Source organism: Periplaneta americana, chromosome 6 (assembly GCF_040183065.1).
Source record: "Periplaneta americana isolate PAMFEO1 chromosome 6, P.americana_PAMFEO1_priV1, whole genome shotgun sequence".
Classification (NCBI taxonomy): Eukaryota; Metazoa; Arthropoda; class Insecta; order Blattodea; family Blattidae; genus Periplaneta; species Periplaneta americana.
In genome coordinates, this window is record NC_091122.1 from 186,684,075 (window position 1) to 186,705,218 (window position 21,144).

The following is a 21,144-nucleotide window of genomic DNA, read 5'->3' on the forward strand; positions in this document are numbered from 1 at the left end:
GTAGTGTGTTCATTTACCCTGGAAGAAAGTAGTGTGTACATTTACCCTGGACGAAAGTAGTGTGTACATTTACCCTGGACGAAAGCTGTGTGTACATTTCCCCTGGACGAAAGTAGTGTGTACATTTACCCTGGACGAAAGTAATGTGTACATTTACCCTGGACGAAAGTAGTGTGTACATTTACCCTGGACGAAAGTAGTGTGTTCATTTCCCCTGGAAGAAAGTAGTGTGTACATTTACCCTGGAAGAAAGTAGTGTGTACATTTACCCTGGAAGAAAGTAGTGTGTTCATTTCCCCTGGAAGAAAGCGTCGGACGGTTTTATGTCGCGCAGTACGAACAGATTGGACAGACTGAAGGGACATCCAGGCTAGAGAATTAGTATACAGCTGACTTCTATTCAGTCTAGTGCAGTTTAATTCGTGGCATTGCAGTACACATTACATCTTAATTATAACACAAACAGTGTATTCCAAAGACATCATACAAAAAAGTGTTTTACTACATTTAGGCCTATACGAAAACATCCTTAGTTGAAACAACATCTGATTAAAAAGTCAGCATTTAATTAAAAAGGTGAGAGAAACAAGCTCATTTTTAAGTAATATGGAAGGCGCATAAATGGAGATCTAACCGAAAACCTTGATGACATAGACTATAGAGCAGAATAGTCTGCCAAGGAAGCTCAACAGACAGAGATATCCAAGACATCAGCTGGGAAAGTGACGAAAATTGTTAAAACTAAAAACTTTTAAGATCAAACTCGTTCATAAATTCCATGAAACGGACCATGTCCCTAGAGTTCAATTATATCGACCAAGATGAAATCCAGCGTGTCTGGAATTATTTAAAAAATTTGTGAAATATGCATTAAAGAGAGAGTTCCAGCACCCATTATAAGATAACCCAATAAATGACATCTGTGATGCAAAGCACAATATACATCACGACGCGATGATTGGTGTAACATTTAGGCACGCCATTACTACAAGATTGTAGACTACTCCATTGAGAATGATTAACATGTCATCCCTAGAATAGAGGAGACGAACCCACAACATGAAGTTGGGAAGAATCCTGGCAGGGCCAACTTCTGCAAGGATTGCAAACCTCTGACACAGCTTCCTAATTTTTTTAATTAGCAACCACTCGCTGCACTTCCTGCGTTTGTTAAAATAATCTGATTTACGGTAGCCATAGAAACAGTTCCACATGAAGATGACTTGCACATGAACAGTTTGAAATAAAAGACGCTTGCAAAATTTATAGCCGACTTTGAATGCACCAAACAGAATAGCCTATGCAGTTAGACGACGTAAACGAAGATGACATCGTTAGAGGCGAGAAATGCCGACAAGTGGCAGTATTGTGGAAGAACCTGCATCCAGATGCAAACTACTACCACCAGCAATTTCAAGTCTTTTCACATGTATTGCTCCTTTGTGTATATATCTGACAAACAATTTAATGATTTCTCTGTCGATAGCGATATGACTTTCCTCAGCGAACATTGTGTTTATGGTAGGGACTTCATTCCTCTGACTGTCGTTTCAAGCCAACGTGGCCCCAGTGGTAGCGTGTCTAGCTACAAAATCAGAAGGAACCGATTACATACGAGGAAGTTTATTAGTAAAAAAAATATACTGACAAGCCATGGGCATTATGTGTAGTTTTTTCAAAATGGTCCTACACGATTTCCTATATTTGGTAACCAGTATTATTCTAATTACTCTTTTTTTTTTTTACTGGGCCTATCTACAGAATTTTTCCAGAATATTATTCCAAAACTCATTACCGAGTGGAAGTATGCAAAGTATATTGTTTTTAAGGTATTGATATTTACAATCTCTTGTATAGATCTAATAGCAAAATGTACCGAATTTAGTTGGGGTAATTTCTTTAATATGATTTTTCCAATTTAACACATTATCGATTTGTAAGCCAAGAAATTTGGTTTTTGTATCTATTAGGGACCTATTATTAATTATTGCGCTTGAAATTTTCAAGGTTGAATTGTGACAAGATTTAAACTGTATTATGTTAGTTTTGTTACAAGCATTAATTTATTGGCTAAGAACCAATCACATATTTTGAGGAAAATTGCCTCTGTTGTAGATATTGGTTGTAATTACTACTCTTGTGTCATCTGCAAATAATATGGGATGACCCTTACCTTTTATTGTGGGGAGGGGAGAAAGATCATTTATGAACACTAGAAAAAGTAGGGGACCTAATATTGATCCTTGTGGAATTCCATTATTAATAGTTCCCCATGTCGAGGCAGATTTCATAGTGGTATTGATTTCGACTTTCTGTTGATTTATCGCTGCGGAGAATTTTGAAACAATAGCTATAACATTCTCTTAAAAAATGTGCGTGAAGTTAGAAAATGTCCTGGAAGAAAGTTAACGAACAACTCACTCTTAAGATGACGGATAACGAAATCTGAAAGAACCTTCCAAATGGTGGAATATGTAACACCGGTTCAATCGACTGTAAAAAGTAAAAATTCATTTCTTAATTTGAACCCTACAGATATCATTACAGTTGCTTCGTTGACTCGTGTGGCACACGCGTAGTTCAAGACTCTTTCTAAGAGATGGCAGCGCATACCTAATCCCAGGAACAGCTTTCAAGCAGGAGCACCGGCAGGGAAGTGATTCACGCGGACGGGGAGCAGTTGCAGATTCAACGGTGGGACGGACGGCACTCGTCCGGAGAAATAGATGTCTATAGGAGTCTGTGGCTGAACATTACATTTTACTCAATTTATGACTGCAAAAACGTTTCTTTCTTCTAACCTTAAACGCCTTGAAATTGATACGAACTATGATTTCTCGAAGGCTGCGGTTCGAGTCCCAACAGTTTCACATAAGCGGGCCTGCACATACTTTGTGACGCGTTGCCCCCGTTTTTTTTACAGCTTCTAGTCCTTTCTCGGCAGCCCTTAACATTATACGACATTCTATAGAGTCCAAGACCTTTAATGAAAAAGTAGATAGCACATTAACAATAATAATAATAATAATAATAATAATAATAATAATAATAATAATAATAATAATAATAATAATGGTTTATTTAACATGGCAGACTTAAGGCAAATTTTGGCCACTCGACCGCAATTACGAGGCCGTCCAGAAAATGATTTTTCCTGGAGCCGTTTACAGAAACAAATCACAATTTCATGGAAAGATCTATTGAAACAGATACAGCAATTGTTGCGCTATTTTTCAACATATTACCCACTGGAATTAAGACATTTGTCATACTATGGAATCAATTTTTGTATGCTTGTGTCGTAGACGTCTGCCGCCTGGGATCGGAACCAGCGTGTGACAGCGGTCTGCACCTCTCTGTAGATTCCACAAATGTCTCATTTCTAGTGGGGAATATATTGCAAAATAGCGCAACAATTTCTGTATCTGTTTCAATAAATCTTTCCACGAAATTGTGTTTTCCTTCTGTAAATGGCCCCAGGGAAATTTACTTTCCGGACGGCCTCATAATTGCGGTCGAGTGGCCAGAATTTGTATTAGCACTTGTTTTGACATTATTAACATGGTGGAAGAAAAAGAAATTAACTTTTTATCTCCTCCCATGAGAATGTTTGCTTCTTAGCCACGTAAATCTACGCCGGGGGGACAGTAAAACATAGTCGAACACAAGATTCTTTGTTAATAAGAAAAATAACAGTATTTAATGCTACTGTCAACAATTATATCTGAAAATGCTCATAAAGAACAACATAATTCTAATGACAACATATTTCAGAATACTTTTAAAGAACAACATAATACTAACGAGAGTATAATAATAATAATAATAATAATAATAATAATAATAATAATAATTATTATTATTATTATTATTATTATTATTATTATTATTATTATTATTTATTTATTTATTTAATCTGTCAGAGCTAAGGCCAGTAGGCCTTCTCTTCCGCCCAGCCAGACTCTAATTCTATAGATCTATTTCAAAATATTAATGAATCTTGTCACTTTCCGTGTGTCTAATTTAGACTAATACATGTATCTCCTCATCGAACCCTACCTAACCTTGTCGCTAACAATGGTGCTATCTCTCAGTAATGTTCACAACGAAGAAGGTAGAAAGAAGAAGAAAAAAAACAAATTTCTCCTTCTAACGACGCCACAGGCCATCGTATAAGTATAAGATGTGCGTTTAGTTCCATTTGGTCGTAACCAGTTTAGCATTAAATTAGTAGTGTGCGTTATTATTTTATCTTAAAATAATTAAAAGGTGCGAAATTACCCATTAATCGGTAAACTAAAGTTTATTTCCACAATTTTCTAATAAATTTTCTGCATCGCGCCCCTCCTGTTGGTTTCACTAGTCATTAATGAGGTGCAGTTCGCTCAGCATTTGCATGCGACATGATCTGTACACACAGCCTAGCAAATACACAAGTGAACGCCGCTGTGAATGAAGCTGCAGTTCAGAATTCCCCCACTGACCACAAAGAACTGCGTGGTGTACATTTTTTTACCGATTCGTGGCATGCACCGCACTCAATTTCATCCACCCCGCAGGCTAGACGGAAGGGATGAAGATCCTCCCTCAGTATTAGAGGGTACATTTTACTTGCTTCGCATACCAATGTGATCTGTCTATCCACTAACGTAGTGCATAATAGCTTGTAATCGACATGAACGTCATCTCGCCTCTCAATTCATCCTCGAGAATAAAGACATGCTTTTTCAAGTCATAAAATTCAAACATTAGATTATTTCAGGGGAAACTCTAGGCAATATGTCTTACTCATTGTTACACAAATTGGTTAAGGAATAGACTATACAATATTGGTCATTATCAACATAATCGCCATCATCATCATCATCATCATCATCATCGCCAAGTAGAATATCTCTTTTCTCCAACATGTGAGATTTTATACACAAACAGTCTTACTAATAAACCGTGTATAGTTTTTATACGAGACTTATGCAGAGTTGAGACAGAAAACGTTACTAATAAACCATGCATAAGCTATAGATGTATAAACAATCTGTAACTATACAATGGGAATTGCTTTGTAGTAGTTATATACACGAAACCCCTTGTTTAAGCGTTGTATATAGGGAAAAAATGGCCGCCCCTCTAACAGCTGTTCGTATCGACTGTCATTTTATGACGATGGATGCCTTGTAACCACAGAAGAATACACTAAAGAGCACAAAATAATTAGAATAATATTGCTGTAGTTTGTTCTCTTTGACCAAAATATAGTGTGGTAATCGATCAGAGCCAGTTGTACTATCGATACTTAACCCGGGACACTAGAGCGCTCTACCGATGCAATAGAGAATCTCAGATATTCTATTACCTTTCGTAATGAAGTAATGACGAAACTATGACGTAGCTGTGTAACAGTTATACTGTTATACACGACGTATGTAGTGATTATTAGTAAGGAATTTACACACGACTTATAAACGAGCTACTCATTGTATAAGTATAAGATAGTTAAACGTCTGTATATAGAGTTTTTATTAGTAAGACCGTAAGTAAATAAAATCTCTCGGAAGTTCAATGAATAAACTAAAGACGTGAAGTACATAGGATGACTTTTTTAGGCCTATACGCTAGCTATTGGCACACACACGTACCGGCGTCTATGAATATCTAATGAAACGATAAAGAAACGAGTCTGGACTTCGATTCTTATTTATATTATAGGGCCAGTTATATATGTTTTTTAATTTTAATTGATCATTTTACGATCCTTAATCAACTGCTATGGTTATATAGCGCCTGAATAAAATGAAGGTGATAATGCTGGCGAAATGAGTCCAGGGTCCAGCGTCGAAAGTCACCCAGCACCTGCTCTTAACGAGTCGAGGGAAAACCTCGGCAAAACCCCAACTATACAACCTCGTTCACGGTCAGGCATGCTAATCGGTGGATTTAAATTGTTATTTCAGTAAAAAAATCAATTTTCACAAATATGGCACTTAGATCCTTGTTTACTTGAAGTCTTCAATTACAGATATTCATGCAAAATATTATTGTAATGTGTAAGGAAAGCTACAGCCTTGGTTTTATTGACAGGCAGTCAGTTTTAAATGCATTTCTAGCCTAACTGTACAACCGTTGAATGTGATCGAAGGCAGATTAAGTAAAGTCAGTCCCATTACAGGCCAAATCGACCCGAAAGGTCGAAATATATTATCTAGTAATACCCTTTGAGGGGAGGGGCACTACCCTCGCACGTATACTGTTTTCGCTGTAAGAAAAATTCTAATATAAACACAAGCACGTTGCTGTCATACCCGTGATTGGATCCCAGTCGAAACACTCACATGACGCAGGAAAATATAGTTCGGTATTTTGAAACCATAATCTTGTACTATTTGAAAATAAAAAATTGAATTCTAGTTGTTAAATACGATGAAAGGTATAACTTCACTTATATGTAAAACGCTAAGCAAAAGAAAAGCTACTTTAATATTTTGTTATGTACTATGAACGCGGATGAATACCAACAGTAATACCGAGGTAGTCTGTTCTTGTAACAAGCTGGCGTCACTCGAGTTCGCAGTTGTTCACATAAGCACGTGGTACTGAAGTATGGCTTCTACATCCTGGAAGGAATTACTCCTTTTTCCGGCAGTGATTGACCTTACACATAAGTTTAAAATAATTTAATTGCAGTAATTATAAAGTAAATGTTTCCTAAGCAAACGAATGCATAGTAGTGAGGTTAGGCCTACTTGACGAGTAACGGGAAATGTTTAACATGAAACAGAATGTACAACAGTAGGCGGGAACACGTACTGAGAATCTATGGTGCCAAACAGCGGCCAATGAAGCCTCACTTCAGTCACGTGCTATTGTTTATAATAGGATTTTTCTTACAGCGAAAAATTATAGACCCATTGTACTACCCGGAATGGGATGGTGTGCATGCCCTAAGGCCCTACAGAATCCCTTTACCTTTCCGCGTAGGCCTCACCGCGGTCCCTGAACCCCGGTCTCACAGTTACCATGAGCCCAGGGGAGAGCCTACGGTAGGCCTACATAGCACTACCACCAGCAACTAATGACCACGTACCACATGGTCCAAGTTCGGCGGCAGTCCGCAGCCGTCTCTACATCGGAGCAAGCCCGAAACCTAGGAAAGAAACGGAGGTGATGTAGTAGGGGAAGAGTGACTGTGAGTCCGAGGTTCAGCGTCTGAAGTGAGCCAGTAATTGGTTCAGAGAAAACCTCGGGAAAAATCTCAACCAACTTGTCTCAAACAGGATTTGAACCCGGGCCAGATATGCTAACCGTTACTCCACAGCCATGGACGGCGGGAGGTAAGGCTTTCTTTTTTTAGTAGGTTATTTCACGATGCTGTATCAATATCTCAGGTTATTTAGTGTCTGAATGAAATGAAGGTGAAATGGGGCCGGGGTCCAGCACAGACAGTTACCCCGCATTTGCTCATATTAGGTTAAGGTAAAGTCCCAGAGAAAACCTCAACCAGGTAACTTGCCTCACCGGGATTCGAACCCGGGCCATCTGGTTTCGCGATCAGACGTGCTAACCGTTACTCCACGGCGATGGACGGCGGGAGGTAAGGCTTTCTTTATTTAGTGGGTTATTTCACGATGCTGTATCAATATCTCAGGTTATTTAGCGTCTGAATGAAATGAAGGTGAAATGAGTCCGGGGTCCAGCACAGATAGTTACCCAGCATTTGCTCATATTAGATTGAGGGAAAGTCCCGGAGAAAACCTCAACTAGATAACTTGCCTCACCGGGATTCGAACCCGGGCCATCTGGTTTTGCGATCAGACGTGCTAACCGTTATTCCACAGGTGTGGACGGTAGGTAAGGCTTCTACCTGTACAGACAATCAGAATTAATAGCAGCTTTATCCCCAAGAAAATACCCCTGCTACTCATTTCCGTTAGAGGGTGAGTATACCCCAGGGCCATAGTGTGGCTGGAAGGATTGGATCAATGAAGAAAATTCAAGAACCCACGACCTTCCGGCCTTAACCGCGCTCCGCGCAGATTGTTTTGCTGGTAGGAAAGAGTAAGTTTGCTATTTCTTTCATGACCGGTTAAGAGAAATGACTAAATGAGCTTTCTGATTGAAGATCAATGATGAATTGTTCAGGCATCATGTTCCGTAGGTATGATGAAGAATTCGAGCATGCATCTGCATATCGACACTCTCCATTCACTCATCAACTTTATCACACACGGCTGGAGAGAGTTTCATGGAATCGGCTGAAGAAGAGAGCTCTGTGAGACGCGGCGCGGCGGTCTGTTTTTGTCGTCTTCGCGAGGGTGTCAGGCGAAGCGTGGACCTTCCGGCGCCACACATGCCTCTGAGTCGGTCTTCAACTTCCGTAGGCTTCCGTAAAATAATTTAATTTTGTCTCTACCCAGACAAGACACCAGCCACTTCTTTATCGAAATGCATTGGGCCCGAAGCTGTTTAGTGGTGGAGACAGGCTAGCTAGTTTCCGCAGATCACGCACTCCCGAAATTTAGATCTTCAGCTGATGAAATAAAAAAAACATGTATCCAGCCCTTTCAGGTCAAAATATCGTCAGTTTAAACTCATGAAATAGAGCGAAAATTTGTGTATACGCGAAATGTTTGTTTTTTGCGTGAATTTATTTGCAATGAGTGTTTTTCAAAACAAATATGTTTTTCCTTTGACGAAATTTTAATTTAAAGTGCTCGAAAGATTTATATTGAAAGTGATATAAATGCGACACGTAAATTAATACAACAAGCTGTGTGAAGCTGAGTTCCCTGCCGCTGTACTGTTTGGCAGACATGGCAGTGATTGTAGTCAGCTGGATTTACAATTCTGTTCTAATTTTGTAATTGAGTTTTCTTAGAAAAATGTGTTACAATATAATATGTTGTCTATTGATTTTTATGTAGATAGAAAATTCTGAATTTAATACGTATTCAAACCCTATTTCAAAACATAATTTTGGTTATAATAATCAAATCGCATTTCGAGTGACTTTATGTATACGAGTATAAGGCAGGCATCTCTAAGTTCGCCAGGTCTCCAAAGTTGGCAACTCGTTATTTTCGTTAAGGTACGATATTTGGCGAAAATTTGGCAGCAATAATTTGATGCATGATGCGTTAGAACTTCGTTGAAGACGCAATATGCATTACCAGTAGCTCTTGCTATGAGGTATGATTTGCTACGTAAGTATCCGTTTCATCAAACGGAATAAGTAATAGGTCTACATTCACAGAGTGTAATAGGCCTATATCATTTTAAAACCTATTTTGTGTGCTTTCTAGCTGTAGGCCTATTTTTAGAATTATATGTACTATAGTGATGTCTTACTTTATGACATTATTATTAAATGTTAACTGTTCATATGTAGCCTACGCCACTACAGCTTTTTCCATGGCCAACTTAGGATCGTTCGTTGCGGCTTCTCTGAGATCGTTTTGAACAGTTGACAGTTTAAATAATTGATTACATTTTAACTTTAGTATTGAAATGAGTGATATTTAGATATTTTATAAGTAAAGGAATACTAAATAATTAACCCTGAAATAATTTATTAATTTTAAAACTTTGTTAAATTGCTACTATGAACATTTTTTCTGTATTAAAATATATTATACCTGAACTCTGATTACATTAAAATATTATTTGAATTTACAACAGGCACATAAGTGGCGAAACACTTCCTCACTTCGCCAGTTGGACACTCCTGACTCTTTTGTTTTTGTACGAGGAGCACCTTATTCTTTACGAAGTTTCCATTTAATATGCTCTTTAGTATAAATATTGCAAAGCATTCTTTTATGCTTCGTAAATATGACTTCATCACCAATTTAAAAATAAATTTGCTTATGGTGGCGAACTTAGGAAGGCTTACCTTAGTAGAAACAGCCTGAATGTAGGCTTATTATTCAGACACAGAGTGGCAAACTGTTACTGAATTTCCATACACAACAGGTAAGTGAAGATAGAAATATTGCAAGTAGATCTATTGTTAAAATTTACAAAGAACTTTAAGATTCTCTTGATGATAGAGACCTCCAATCTTTGAAGGCATATACAGTAATATTTTTTGCATCGAATTTATGTCTTCTTGTGAAATAACACCGAAATTAACCAAATTTTATACAGAAATTTAAGATTTTCATTCATCATGATATAAGAACCCATTGTGGTATAGTTCACAACTTTCACAAACATACAGGACGAAATGGCTTAAAGGCCCAGTCCTTTAAGATGGATGATAATCATGATGATGATGATGATGATAATGATGATCTAGACCAGTGATGTCAAAGCAAGCGCATTTTTCTGACCTTGACGTCGTGCGCGGGCAGCAAGCGCTAAGTATGGAAAGAGGAAGGCTTGTGTATATGAATAAGCAACCTGTTGGATTAAGAAAACAGTGGTGCACAAACTTCAAACGGAGCACGAAATTTTATGTCGTTATTTTTATATGGCTTCTTTCTGTTTGATATTATCTATATTTTCTGTAAAACAAAAGTACTAACACTGATTTCTTAATATTGCGCTTGTGTTTTAAATCTTAATAACATAATAGAGAGTTAAGAAGGAATATGCACTTAAATTCCATAGTAATATAATATTATACTATATTAAGTGGATGAAACACATCATTCATAAAGAAAGTGATATTCCAAAGAAAGAGATTGAGTATGACATGATAAGTTGGAATTTATATTGATGGCATCTTTAGCCTTACAAAAGTAATCAATAAACTAATCAAAACAATATTACAGTACAAAGCAAAGTTACCTAGGTACTGTATCTGTTTTAAGTGTAACTAATATTACATAACAAAACTCTTATCGCATTATGCTTTTAAGGTGATATTTGTAAGCAACTTCCTATCATCAGAATATTAAATTATTTTCTCGAAATCTGCTGAAGCTATAGAGCTGACATTTTTACAACACATGGGCACGTATCTTCTGCTTATGATGTAACAGTAGTTGCTTTGATAATTCATTTCCTTACAAACAATTTCCATACGAATATTTTCAAAATTTTCAATACACCATCTTCAGTAATACGTATATACGGTATATTAGATTTATGAAAACATTCTGTAAGGCTACTAAATAAATAGGCCTATACCTGAAAATTTCACTTTTCTATACGAAAAGTTGAGAAAATATTTCTTTTGAATAAAAAAATCAAACTTGTGAAAAGTGAGCATTAAAATTAAAACTTACATTCTTATAATGCACTTATACTTCTCAGGCAAATCTAAAAATTACCATGGATACAGTTTTAATAAGTTCTCTTCCCTTTATCTATTGAATCAGTGCTGGCCATCCCTGAATATAGCTCGACCAAGCGGCATATATAACCACCTCTTTCGTCTGTCTCTTTCCTTTCCGCTGTAAAGCGCTCAGGCTCTCCTGGGCTCTAAAGCGCGCGCTTGCTCCTGTGGGCATCAATTGACATGCCTGAGCTAGACTAAACTAATCCATGTCGTTTATATCATCCAGAAAAATAACGGCGTAGGAGTGTATATGAAAACCAACCACTGAGTGTTCACCTAGTCCTCTTGGTAATTGTGCTTATGAGTGTTTGCAAATTACTGCGTCTCTCCAGAATTTTACAACCTCTCGCAGAGCACATAAACCTCGACGGAGCCGGTTCCATTCCGCAGGTCGTAAACCGCAGATAACTGACGAATCAAAATAATGAAATTAAGTACAAGAGCGAGTCGAGCGTTTAATTGCAGTGCACGCAGGCGCCACCCCAGCCGTGGCGCTACCGGCGAGGGCACGGACTGCCGGCAGAGCGTGGAGCCCGCAGACAGGAGCCGGCGGCGCCCGCCATTCTCACAGTCCTCGTCGGCTTTTTGCGAGTCCGCTTCCTTCCACAGAGAGGATTTATGTTTTTGTACAAGCTTGTATTAAATTCACATTTCACGCGGTGGGATTCCGTAGACTGCTGGAGTCATTCCTTCCCATCGGAAGATGGCCTGGGCTAGCTGCTCGCATAGCAATTCGGTTTCCTTCCTACGTTACGTCTTGATTATGACTGTACGCCTGGAGAGTTTCCATTGTGGACGAAAATCATTCTAGCAGTTTCGTTATGACTAAGGGTCCCAATGTTGTTTTCGTTACTCGATAAGCTAATTACTACAGTACTGTACTCCAACCACGAGAAAGTCTTTGGGGACTGAGACGAAGCGGGGTAAAGCTGTGAATGAATATTGACGTCATAAGATGTCATAAGGACACACACGTGGGTACTCGTATCTCTATTAGCTCGCTCTCACAACAGAAACAATAACATTGATGCACACACATATTGATACTACCCTAGTTACAAAATTAGATCACAGTTAATCTCCTGCAGTCTTACTAATAAACCGTGTATAGTTTTTATACGAGACTTATGCAGAGTTGAGACAGAAAACGTTACTAATAAACCGTGAATAAGCTATGGACGTATAAACAGGCTGTAACTGTACAATGGGAATTGCTTTGCAGTAGTTATATACACGAAACCCCTTGTTTAAGCGTTGTATATAGGGAAAAAATGGCCGCTCCTCTAACAGCTGTTCGTATCGACTGTCATTTTATGATGATGGTTACCTTGTAACCACAGAAGAACAAACCCAAGATCATAGAATTATTAGAATAATATTGCTGTAGCTTGTACTCTTTGACCAAAATGTAGTGTGGTAATCGATTAGAGCCAGTTTTACTATCGATATTTAACACGCCACACTAGAGCGCTCTACCGGATGCAATAGAGAACCTCAGATATTCTATTATCTTTCGTAACGAAGTAATGACGAAACTATGACGTAGCTGTGTAACAGTTATACTGTTATACACGACGTATGTAGTGATTATTAGTAAGGAATTTACACACGACTTATAAACGAGCTACTCATTGTATAAGTATAAGACAGTTAAACGTCTGTATATAGAGTTTTTATTAGTAAGACCGCTGGTCTTTTAATCTCTCCATACAGGAAATAACATATGGAGGAGAGCGCATGGTTTTTAAACTGACGTTATAACTCTAATATTATCTATCTACTTCGCTCCAATAGATAACGCAATAGTAAGGACATTCCTTTCACGGTTGATCTCCTGGTTGGAGAACAGTAATTCTTTAAAAGCAGTGACGCATGGCATGAATACGCCAGAGCCGTCTTCAGTTACAAGCCGGAGCATGCGTACGCTTGGCAACGCTGAGCGGAGGCGAAATATAGCACGTGGCTTGACATTTAGTTTTTTCGTTTCGTTGTCACGTGCAACTTACGTTTTCGACATTAATTTATACAAAAGCAACTGGATATGCTCGAGATTCAGGGTATTTATATACGTAATTTATTACGGAATCCGAAATGGTATTTTGAGTTTTAGAATACCGCATGTACTTAAATTCAAAATCTATGCCATTTAAAAAAAATGAAATCATGCGTGTTTTTTATTGCTGGTACAAGGGTAAATAAATAAATATATAAAGAAATGTTACTTGTCTAAAAAATAAATAATTCAGTAATGCAATAACAACGTACTTTCGCAATACTCTATTCCAATAATATTGTTTGGTACGATGAAAAACACAAGAAGTTACAAAAAGAGGAGAAATTAAGAAGGCAGCAAAATCGATGTTTTATTTTATTTTAGTAGGTTATTTTACGACGCTTTATCAACAACTTAGGTTATTTAGCGTCTGAATGAGATGAAGGTGATAATGCCGGTGAAATGAGTCCGGGGTCCAGCACCGAAAGTTACCCAGCATTTGCTCATATTGGGTTGAGGGAAAACTCCGGAAAAAACCTCCACCAGGTAATTTGCCTCGACCGGGAATCGATCCCGGGCCACCTGGTCTCGCGGCCAGACGTGCTGACCGTTACTCCACAGGTGTGGACAAAATTGATGTTTGAAAGCCGTTTAAAAAATTAATTTACACGTAGTTATATTAATACACATGGCCATATTGGATTCAAAAGAATGAGTAAAAGTGAAATAAGAGTAATTTATTTTCTTTTGGATTCTTAATTCGTTGACGCTAGCAGCTCAATGGCTCAAAATAGTAATATGCGTTACAAGAGCGGTATGTTGATGTTTTCATGTTCGAGGAAAAGATTGAAAAAGCGAAACGTAGTTGAGCTTTTTTAATTTCCGAGGACATGAAAACAAACATACCGCTCGTGTATCGTACATTATTTTGTGCGAAGATCGTTTATTACATACCTGAAAGAGGAATTTCTAATTAGTTGCAATGAAATCTCCATCTTGGTTTCTGTTCAATGACGGCAACTTTTAAAAACAAAAATATCTATCTTCAACATTGTTACTATAAAATGTTTTCTGTGTTTACTATATTCCAGCAGGCCGTGATATACGTCTGTCTTTTTCCCCCCAGTCTATAAATGCGAACTATAAACAAACGGTAAGTTTATGTAATGATTTATTTTTCATTTTAATATTTTAACGATATTATTTATATAACACATTGCAGTAATAACATCAGCATCTGGAATCTTGTTGATTTTTTCACGGCTTCCTTAATGTTACTTGCATTGCAAATGCAGTAACTTTTGTGGTGTTGTAGAGTTTACTTAATTTTTGCAAATATTTAAAAACAATAATTAACAGTGCAATTTAGGTGAAATTGCAGTGGTAAGTTTCCAATTTATAATTATTACTATGTTAAACGTCTCTAAAAATAATATGTTAAAAGCCTAAAGCAGTAAAATTAATATCGCGCTTAAGCGGTAAGAAGAGGGAAATTGTTATGTTAGTTACGTTGGGAATACTGAATGTGGTATTTCACATTTACCGCGCATTGGTTTTGTGCGGAAAGCAAGCAAATACGCACAAAGAGAATTTGGGTATTTCAGTTGCCTTTGGAGATACCGAAATGTTAGTGAGACGGGTGGCTTGGGATGTTCAAGTGTTTCCTAGACAACATCTCTACTGTCTCCTTATAACAGACTATCTGGGAGTCAGTGATAGTTGTAGAAAATAATATAGTGTTAACGGAGAGGAAGATTACGTACAATATGAAAAAAAAAGGCTTTTATGAAATATGAAAATTTTACGAAAACAGTTTTAAAATATGAAAATTATCTTGGCATTAATTGTACACTACACATCGTAAATCCTTCACCTCGTGCCACTTCTCTGGCAGGAATGTAAGATTTCACGTTTCGCCTATCTCTGAATTGTAACGTACATAGGAAATAGTTCAGATGATGACAATAATTCGTGTCGCTGCCATGTTTCTAGCTCTCACGAAGTGTGGACAGTAAATTATTTTGCTCGTCTTTTGTCTTTTCCCAATGAAACCGAACACTGCCTGTAGACCACAGCCTGAGCACTGAGGGGTTGTTCCAATTCCTTTCATGAGTTTCAACGTTGTACGCTAACTGCAACTCAATCTCGATTATAGCAAGCTATAGGGTAGTTCACCCTGTTATCAGCCACCTCCCAGTAGTCAGCCATCTTGGCATAGTTATGAAAAAAAATAAGTACATCAAAGAATCGGTTCAGATATTGAGAAATCATTTGTATGGGAGTGATAATGGAAATTTCAAGTTATCTTAACCGATGGCTGTTGATTGGTTTAGATATCAATGCCAATAAATCCGTACTATTATTTTTCTCGCGGTATATGGCATTCAAATCATTCTAACCTATCTGATGATCCCCCCCCCCCTTTCTTAACTGTAAATGAGCACAAACGCTACTTAGGTGTAAATTTTTCTGACATTTTGTATGCGTGTAAGAGGGCCTTAGACTAGAAATGTTTAGTTTAAATGTAGTTCTGTTTATAAGTACAGTATGCATAAGGGTGTAATTATTTGACTTATTTGAACTGTTGTATCAGTGAAGCGAGGTGAGTCAGTGAAGTTATGGTTTTACAGTGCAATGAACAATTCCGATCAGTGATAATTTATAGCGTCAATGAAATGTGTTCTATAGTGTCAGTGAAATGTGTTACAGAGTGTCAGTGAAATGCGTCATAGTGCCACTACAGGGAATGAGATGAGAGTAAAGTGAAAGACTATTGAAACTTATGTAGGGCCCATACATAATTATGTAGGTTGTAATGTAAAATTAGGTATTTTATTTATGTTTTATTATTATTGTGTTAAATTATATTGTGTATTCTTATTGTATTGTGTATTCTTATTGTAGGCTATTGTGTATAAAATTGTATTGTGTATTGTAAATTTATTGTGTATTGCTTATCATTTTTTTGTGTATTGTTATATTGTGTATACCACTGCCACCGGGTGCTTGCCCACTTGCAGTGTAAATAAATAAATAAATAAATACATACATACATACATACATACATACATACATACATACATACATACATACATACATACATACATACATACATACATACATACATACATACATACATACATACATACATACATACATACATACATACATACATTACATACATACATATTCGATTCTCTAAGCATTTCAAATGTATATCATTTTACCATTTAGGTGTGTTTCCAAATTATATGTAATACGCTTTGTCAAATTTGGCAACCTTTTCTTAAGGAAAGCTAAATTTATATTATATTTTGCTGATTTTTTTTTTTGTAAAAGGAATATTGTTTGAATAGTGTCTACCTCAGAAATGTCTTCTGTCATTCCTTCTAATTTTTTTTGTAATACTGTATAATGAAAGTACATGTATAATGTTTATTTTATCATATTCTAACAGTAAAATTGAATTTAACCTAAATTTGGTTTAGAGGCTGAGTACTGGTTTCAAACTGGCTGGACACTGGATTTATGTGGCCGAATATTGGAGAATTTGTTACTACTAGGAAAATGTATTATTTTTAGTCTAAAAAGTGTAGTTATAATGTTATGTTATGCGAAATTTCAAAACTAGACTATTTGTTTGTAATGGTGATTAATAAAGGAAATAATGTTAAATGGTTTTCTTATCAGAAACTACTCTAGTGTATTACACACTGTTAACGGTGCAGTCACCCTACAATATCTACAGATTCGCCACCTCTCATGAAGAAATTCTCCATCACTCAGCCTTGTCGTTAGGCTTTCATTTAACGCCTCGTAAACTTGAGACGAGTGAACAAAGTTTGTGCAAATAGTCCAATGATTATTCATTTGTTGGCATTCTCAGAACTTGCAACCAAATTATTAGATCGCCCATAACGAACCAGTGACCCGCCACCCCGGCGTCTGGCAGGCGGAAGTCAGAGAGACTGACATTTCCAGCGTGACCTCCAACCCCGAGAAGAAGCCGGGCCGGGCGGGATGATCATTGAATAACGATACGGAAGCTGCCGACGGCCGGCACACAGAGACCGACAATCGAGCGAAATTACACCGCAGGGGTGTACAACCCCATATACCACACCTTCAGACACCAGCAGTAGTGGACAAAGAAGGTTTCGTCAGTAAATTCCACTTTCCCCTCCCATTAACTTAATGCGTATCTTCGAGATGAAATGACTTCGAGGCACTATAGAGGGTGTCGCAAAAACAGACATACTAATTGAGTGGTTTGCCGGAAGAAAGGCGGATAGACCTCTACGCCGTTCTTCGGGAAAACGGTTTAAAATGTAGTGAATAATTAGAGTAGAGTAGCGAAATTTTGTTTTGATTGTACTGTACATATCTGCAGGACAGGGCTGCGTGCGTGCGTGCGTGCGCGATTTATTCAGTCAGTCTACAAGTAGAGCTAGTGCTGCGCGTTACGCATACTGTACTGTGTGTGTTTTGTCTTCGTAGAGACTAAGCATATATATATATATATATATATATATATATATATATATATATATAGTTCAATTTAGTCAGTCCAGTTGTTTCCTTTGACTGCTTTTTATGTTCATTATTGTCCTTGCTTTAAGAGTAAACAAACTTATGAAACTCATAGATTCAGACGGAAATATTTTATGTTCTATAAAGAGATTTGTTACAATATTCAGATTTTTGGGCTTATTGTTATCAGGATTATAGGCCTACAAAGAATAAATTTTATTTATTTATGTTCACACAAAATGGAGATTTCTTTTTCTGTTATATTCAGATATTTTGCTTTGCGTACTTAATGTCTACTCAGTATATCTGAAATAATGTAAATTACTTTAGAAGTAGATAATAAATGTCATAAAATGTATCTTTGTTTCAATTCCGTGTGAAATTTAAATCTGAAATCTACATTAAATCCCCTAAGCAAATCATTATATGGATAAAGGGCGTGTAGACCGAAGTTTTATATGGTACAAATATAAGGAAATTTAATAATATAAATTGCCTAAATGCTACAAAACATTTATACTCGCTAAGATTTTTAATTTAATGTATAATTTTATTCACTATCTGTATAACATTTTATTCAGGTGCGTTTTAAAATCTTAGATTGCCTGTATCTCAATTCACCATATTGACGTATACGCCCTTTTTCCGGCAAACCCCTTAATTAATTGTAGTAGTAGCAAAGAAATATGGCACTGAAAATCCCAGAATCCTATTTTAAATGTTTTTCAAGTTAAAATTCTGTGGGTTTGTTAAAGTCCATTACCAATAATGAAAGTTAGACAATGTCTGAAAAGCCGAAAAAAGAGAAAGGATATGTGTCATACATAAGGCAGTCCTGATGTTTTATTTTTTTTCTCTCAAATCATTTCCACTATGTAATAGGTAAAATTGTGCAAACTGAAGAGTGTGTTTAAACAGCGTGTGTGCTATAATTCAGAAGTTCAGCAGTTCGATGCCAGGTATACGTCTGATGTACACTAATACGCAAGTAATGTTTATTTGATATCTCAGTAACTATTTGACTTGGAAGATTGAAATCCTTTGCTTTTGTTGTTGTTTTTTTTTTTTAACTGAAGAGGACTCCATAAAATTTTGTCACTTTATTTCTGATACATCCTGTATACAGAGTGAAAGAAATATAACTGTGCATATTTTAATAGGTTTATTCCTTGCACTGAGTATTAAAAAATTCTAATAAGTTATTATTTTAGTCCCAAAATGAATACAGAGTTTAGTAGGAATCTCTGGCCTCCTCGGTGTCCCGATTTAACCCTCTGCGACTTTTATCTCCGGACTAAAATAAAAGATATCGTGTGCAATACCAATCCATTCACTCTGGAAGAACTGAAACATAATATCCATTTCTTAACCAGTAGTGCAATGCAGAGAGATAGCAGAGGTGTCAAATATGTTGGATAACGGAGGCGAACTCCTTTCATAAAATTAGTAAGCAACCTTTCAACTGTTTTTATCCCAGAAATTGTTAAGAGAAACGTGCACCACCGTCACCCTGCGACACCCACACACGACGAGTGCCACACTCATCGATAGCACAGACACTCAACCTTCTCAAGGCCGTATCTATCTTCTACCTATTCCACTCCACACATCATCTCTGTATTCCCCATCCTTCACTGTTACTACTTCTAGGCACTGGAACTCTCTGCCGCCTGATGTCAAGGGTTGTCGAATCTTGAAATCTTTCAAATCTAAGTTAGAAAATTATCTTATGACGGAGTTGGCAAACTAACTTTGTATTGAATATTTTCAATTCAAGTCACACAGAGTTTGTGTGCACTCAATTTTGGATGTTTGGCAGTTTGTCAGCCCACTTTGAGGTAGGCCTATGTGGATATAAAGGTAAAAATTGAGTTGGTGTCTGGTAGAGTTATTGGGTAGCTCAGTCAGTAGAGCATTGGTGCGCTTAGCCAAAGGTCCCGGATTCGATAACCGGCCCCGAAACAATTTTTCCCTTGAAATATTCAAATCAGCTTCACAGGGAGCCATATCTGAAAGCTAGATTTGCATAACTTTATATTTACCTTATTTTTCATTATTTTTAAAATCATTTTTCCTTATAATGCCTATCATGTTATGTCTATCTTATGAGAAATCGTGTTTTCTTTTTTGTGTGTGTATCTAAAGATAGTATTTATCGTATACCCTATAGGCTACTTCACCATATTTTTTTATTATTATCATCTCATATTTCTGTACATTGTATACGTGTCTCACGCATTTTGACTCATTATTATGATTTTTTCTTCCTTATGTTGTGTATCTGCCTCATTTCTATTGACTTGTTTACATTGTACAATATTATGATTATCTTTTTCTATTTTTTGTGTACCTACTACTTTGGTGTATTTGTAATCTTCTATGTATCGTACTTTTACTCTTAGTTGAGTGTCAGAGAAGGCCCTATGGCCTTCACTCTCCTATAGGCTATTAAATAAAACCATTATTATTATTATTATTATTACTTACTTAATTATTTACTGGCTTTTAAGGAACCCGGAGATTCATTGCCGCCCTCACATAAGCCCGCCATTGGTCCCTATCCTGAGCAAGATTAATCCAGTCTCTATCATCATATCCCACCTCCCTCAAATCCATTTTAATATTATCTTCCCATCTACGTCTCGGCCTCCCCAAAGGTCTTTTTCCCTCCGGCCTCCCAACTAACACTCTATATGCATTTCTGGATTCGCCCATACGTGCTACATGTCCTTCCCATCTCAAACGTCTAGATTTAATGTTCCTAATTATGTCGGGTGAAGGATACAATGCATGAAGTTCTGTGTTGTGTAACTTTCTCCATTCTACTGTAACTTCATCCCTCTTAGCCCCAAATATTTTCCTAAGAACCTTATTCTCAAAAACCCTCAATCTCTGTTCCTCTCTCAAAGTGAGAGTCTAAGTTTCACAACCATAAAGAACAACCGGTAATGTAATTGTTTTATAAATTCTAATTTTCAGATTTTTTGACAGCAGACTGGATGATAAAAGCTTCTCAACCGAATAATAACAGGCATTTCCCATATTTATTCTGTGTTTAATTTCCTTCCGAGTGTCATTTATATTTGTTACTATTATTATTATTATTATTATTATTATTATTATTATTATTATCAATATCATTATCTTGGTCTGCATGATGAAGTATGATTCTTGTAAGCCTCTATGTAAAGCTAACAAAGTAGCTGCGTGCTTCCACATTCACCACGACGCCAAGTACAGGCCTAGTTTGCAGCAAAGGGTTAACACTCGAACGATATTTCTGTCCGTACATTGAAAGGTTCTCGTTGAAGTTTGCTTGGATTGCTTTACTTGGATCTTCTTC

At 36.9% G+C, this 21,144-nt stretch overlaps 1 protein-coding gene across 10 annotated transcripts in view; it reads right to left on the reverse strand.

Moving 5' to 3' along the window:
- bi (T-box transcription factor bifid) overlaps positions 1 to 21,144 on the reverse strand; it is a 389,284-nt gene that overhangs the window by 84,048 nt on the left and 284,092 nt on the right. For 5 of the 10 annotated variants that reach the window (XM_069829735.1, XM_069829734.1, XM_069829731.1 and 2 more), the window contains exon 4: positions 7,082 to 7,141. The exons of the other annotated variants lie outside the window; for them this stretch is intronic. In XM_069829735.1, coding sequence (XP_069685836.1) covers positions 7,082 to 7,141 — 60 coding nt within the window. The remainder of the gene's footprint in view (positions 1 to 7,081; positions 7,142 to 21,144) is intronic. 10 annotated transcript variants of the gene reach the window in all.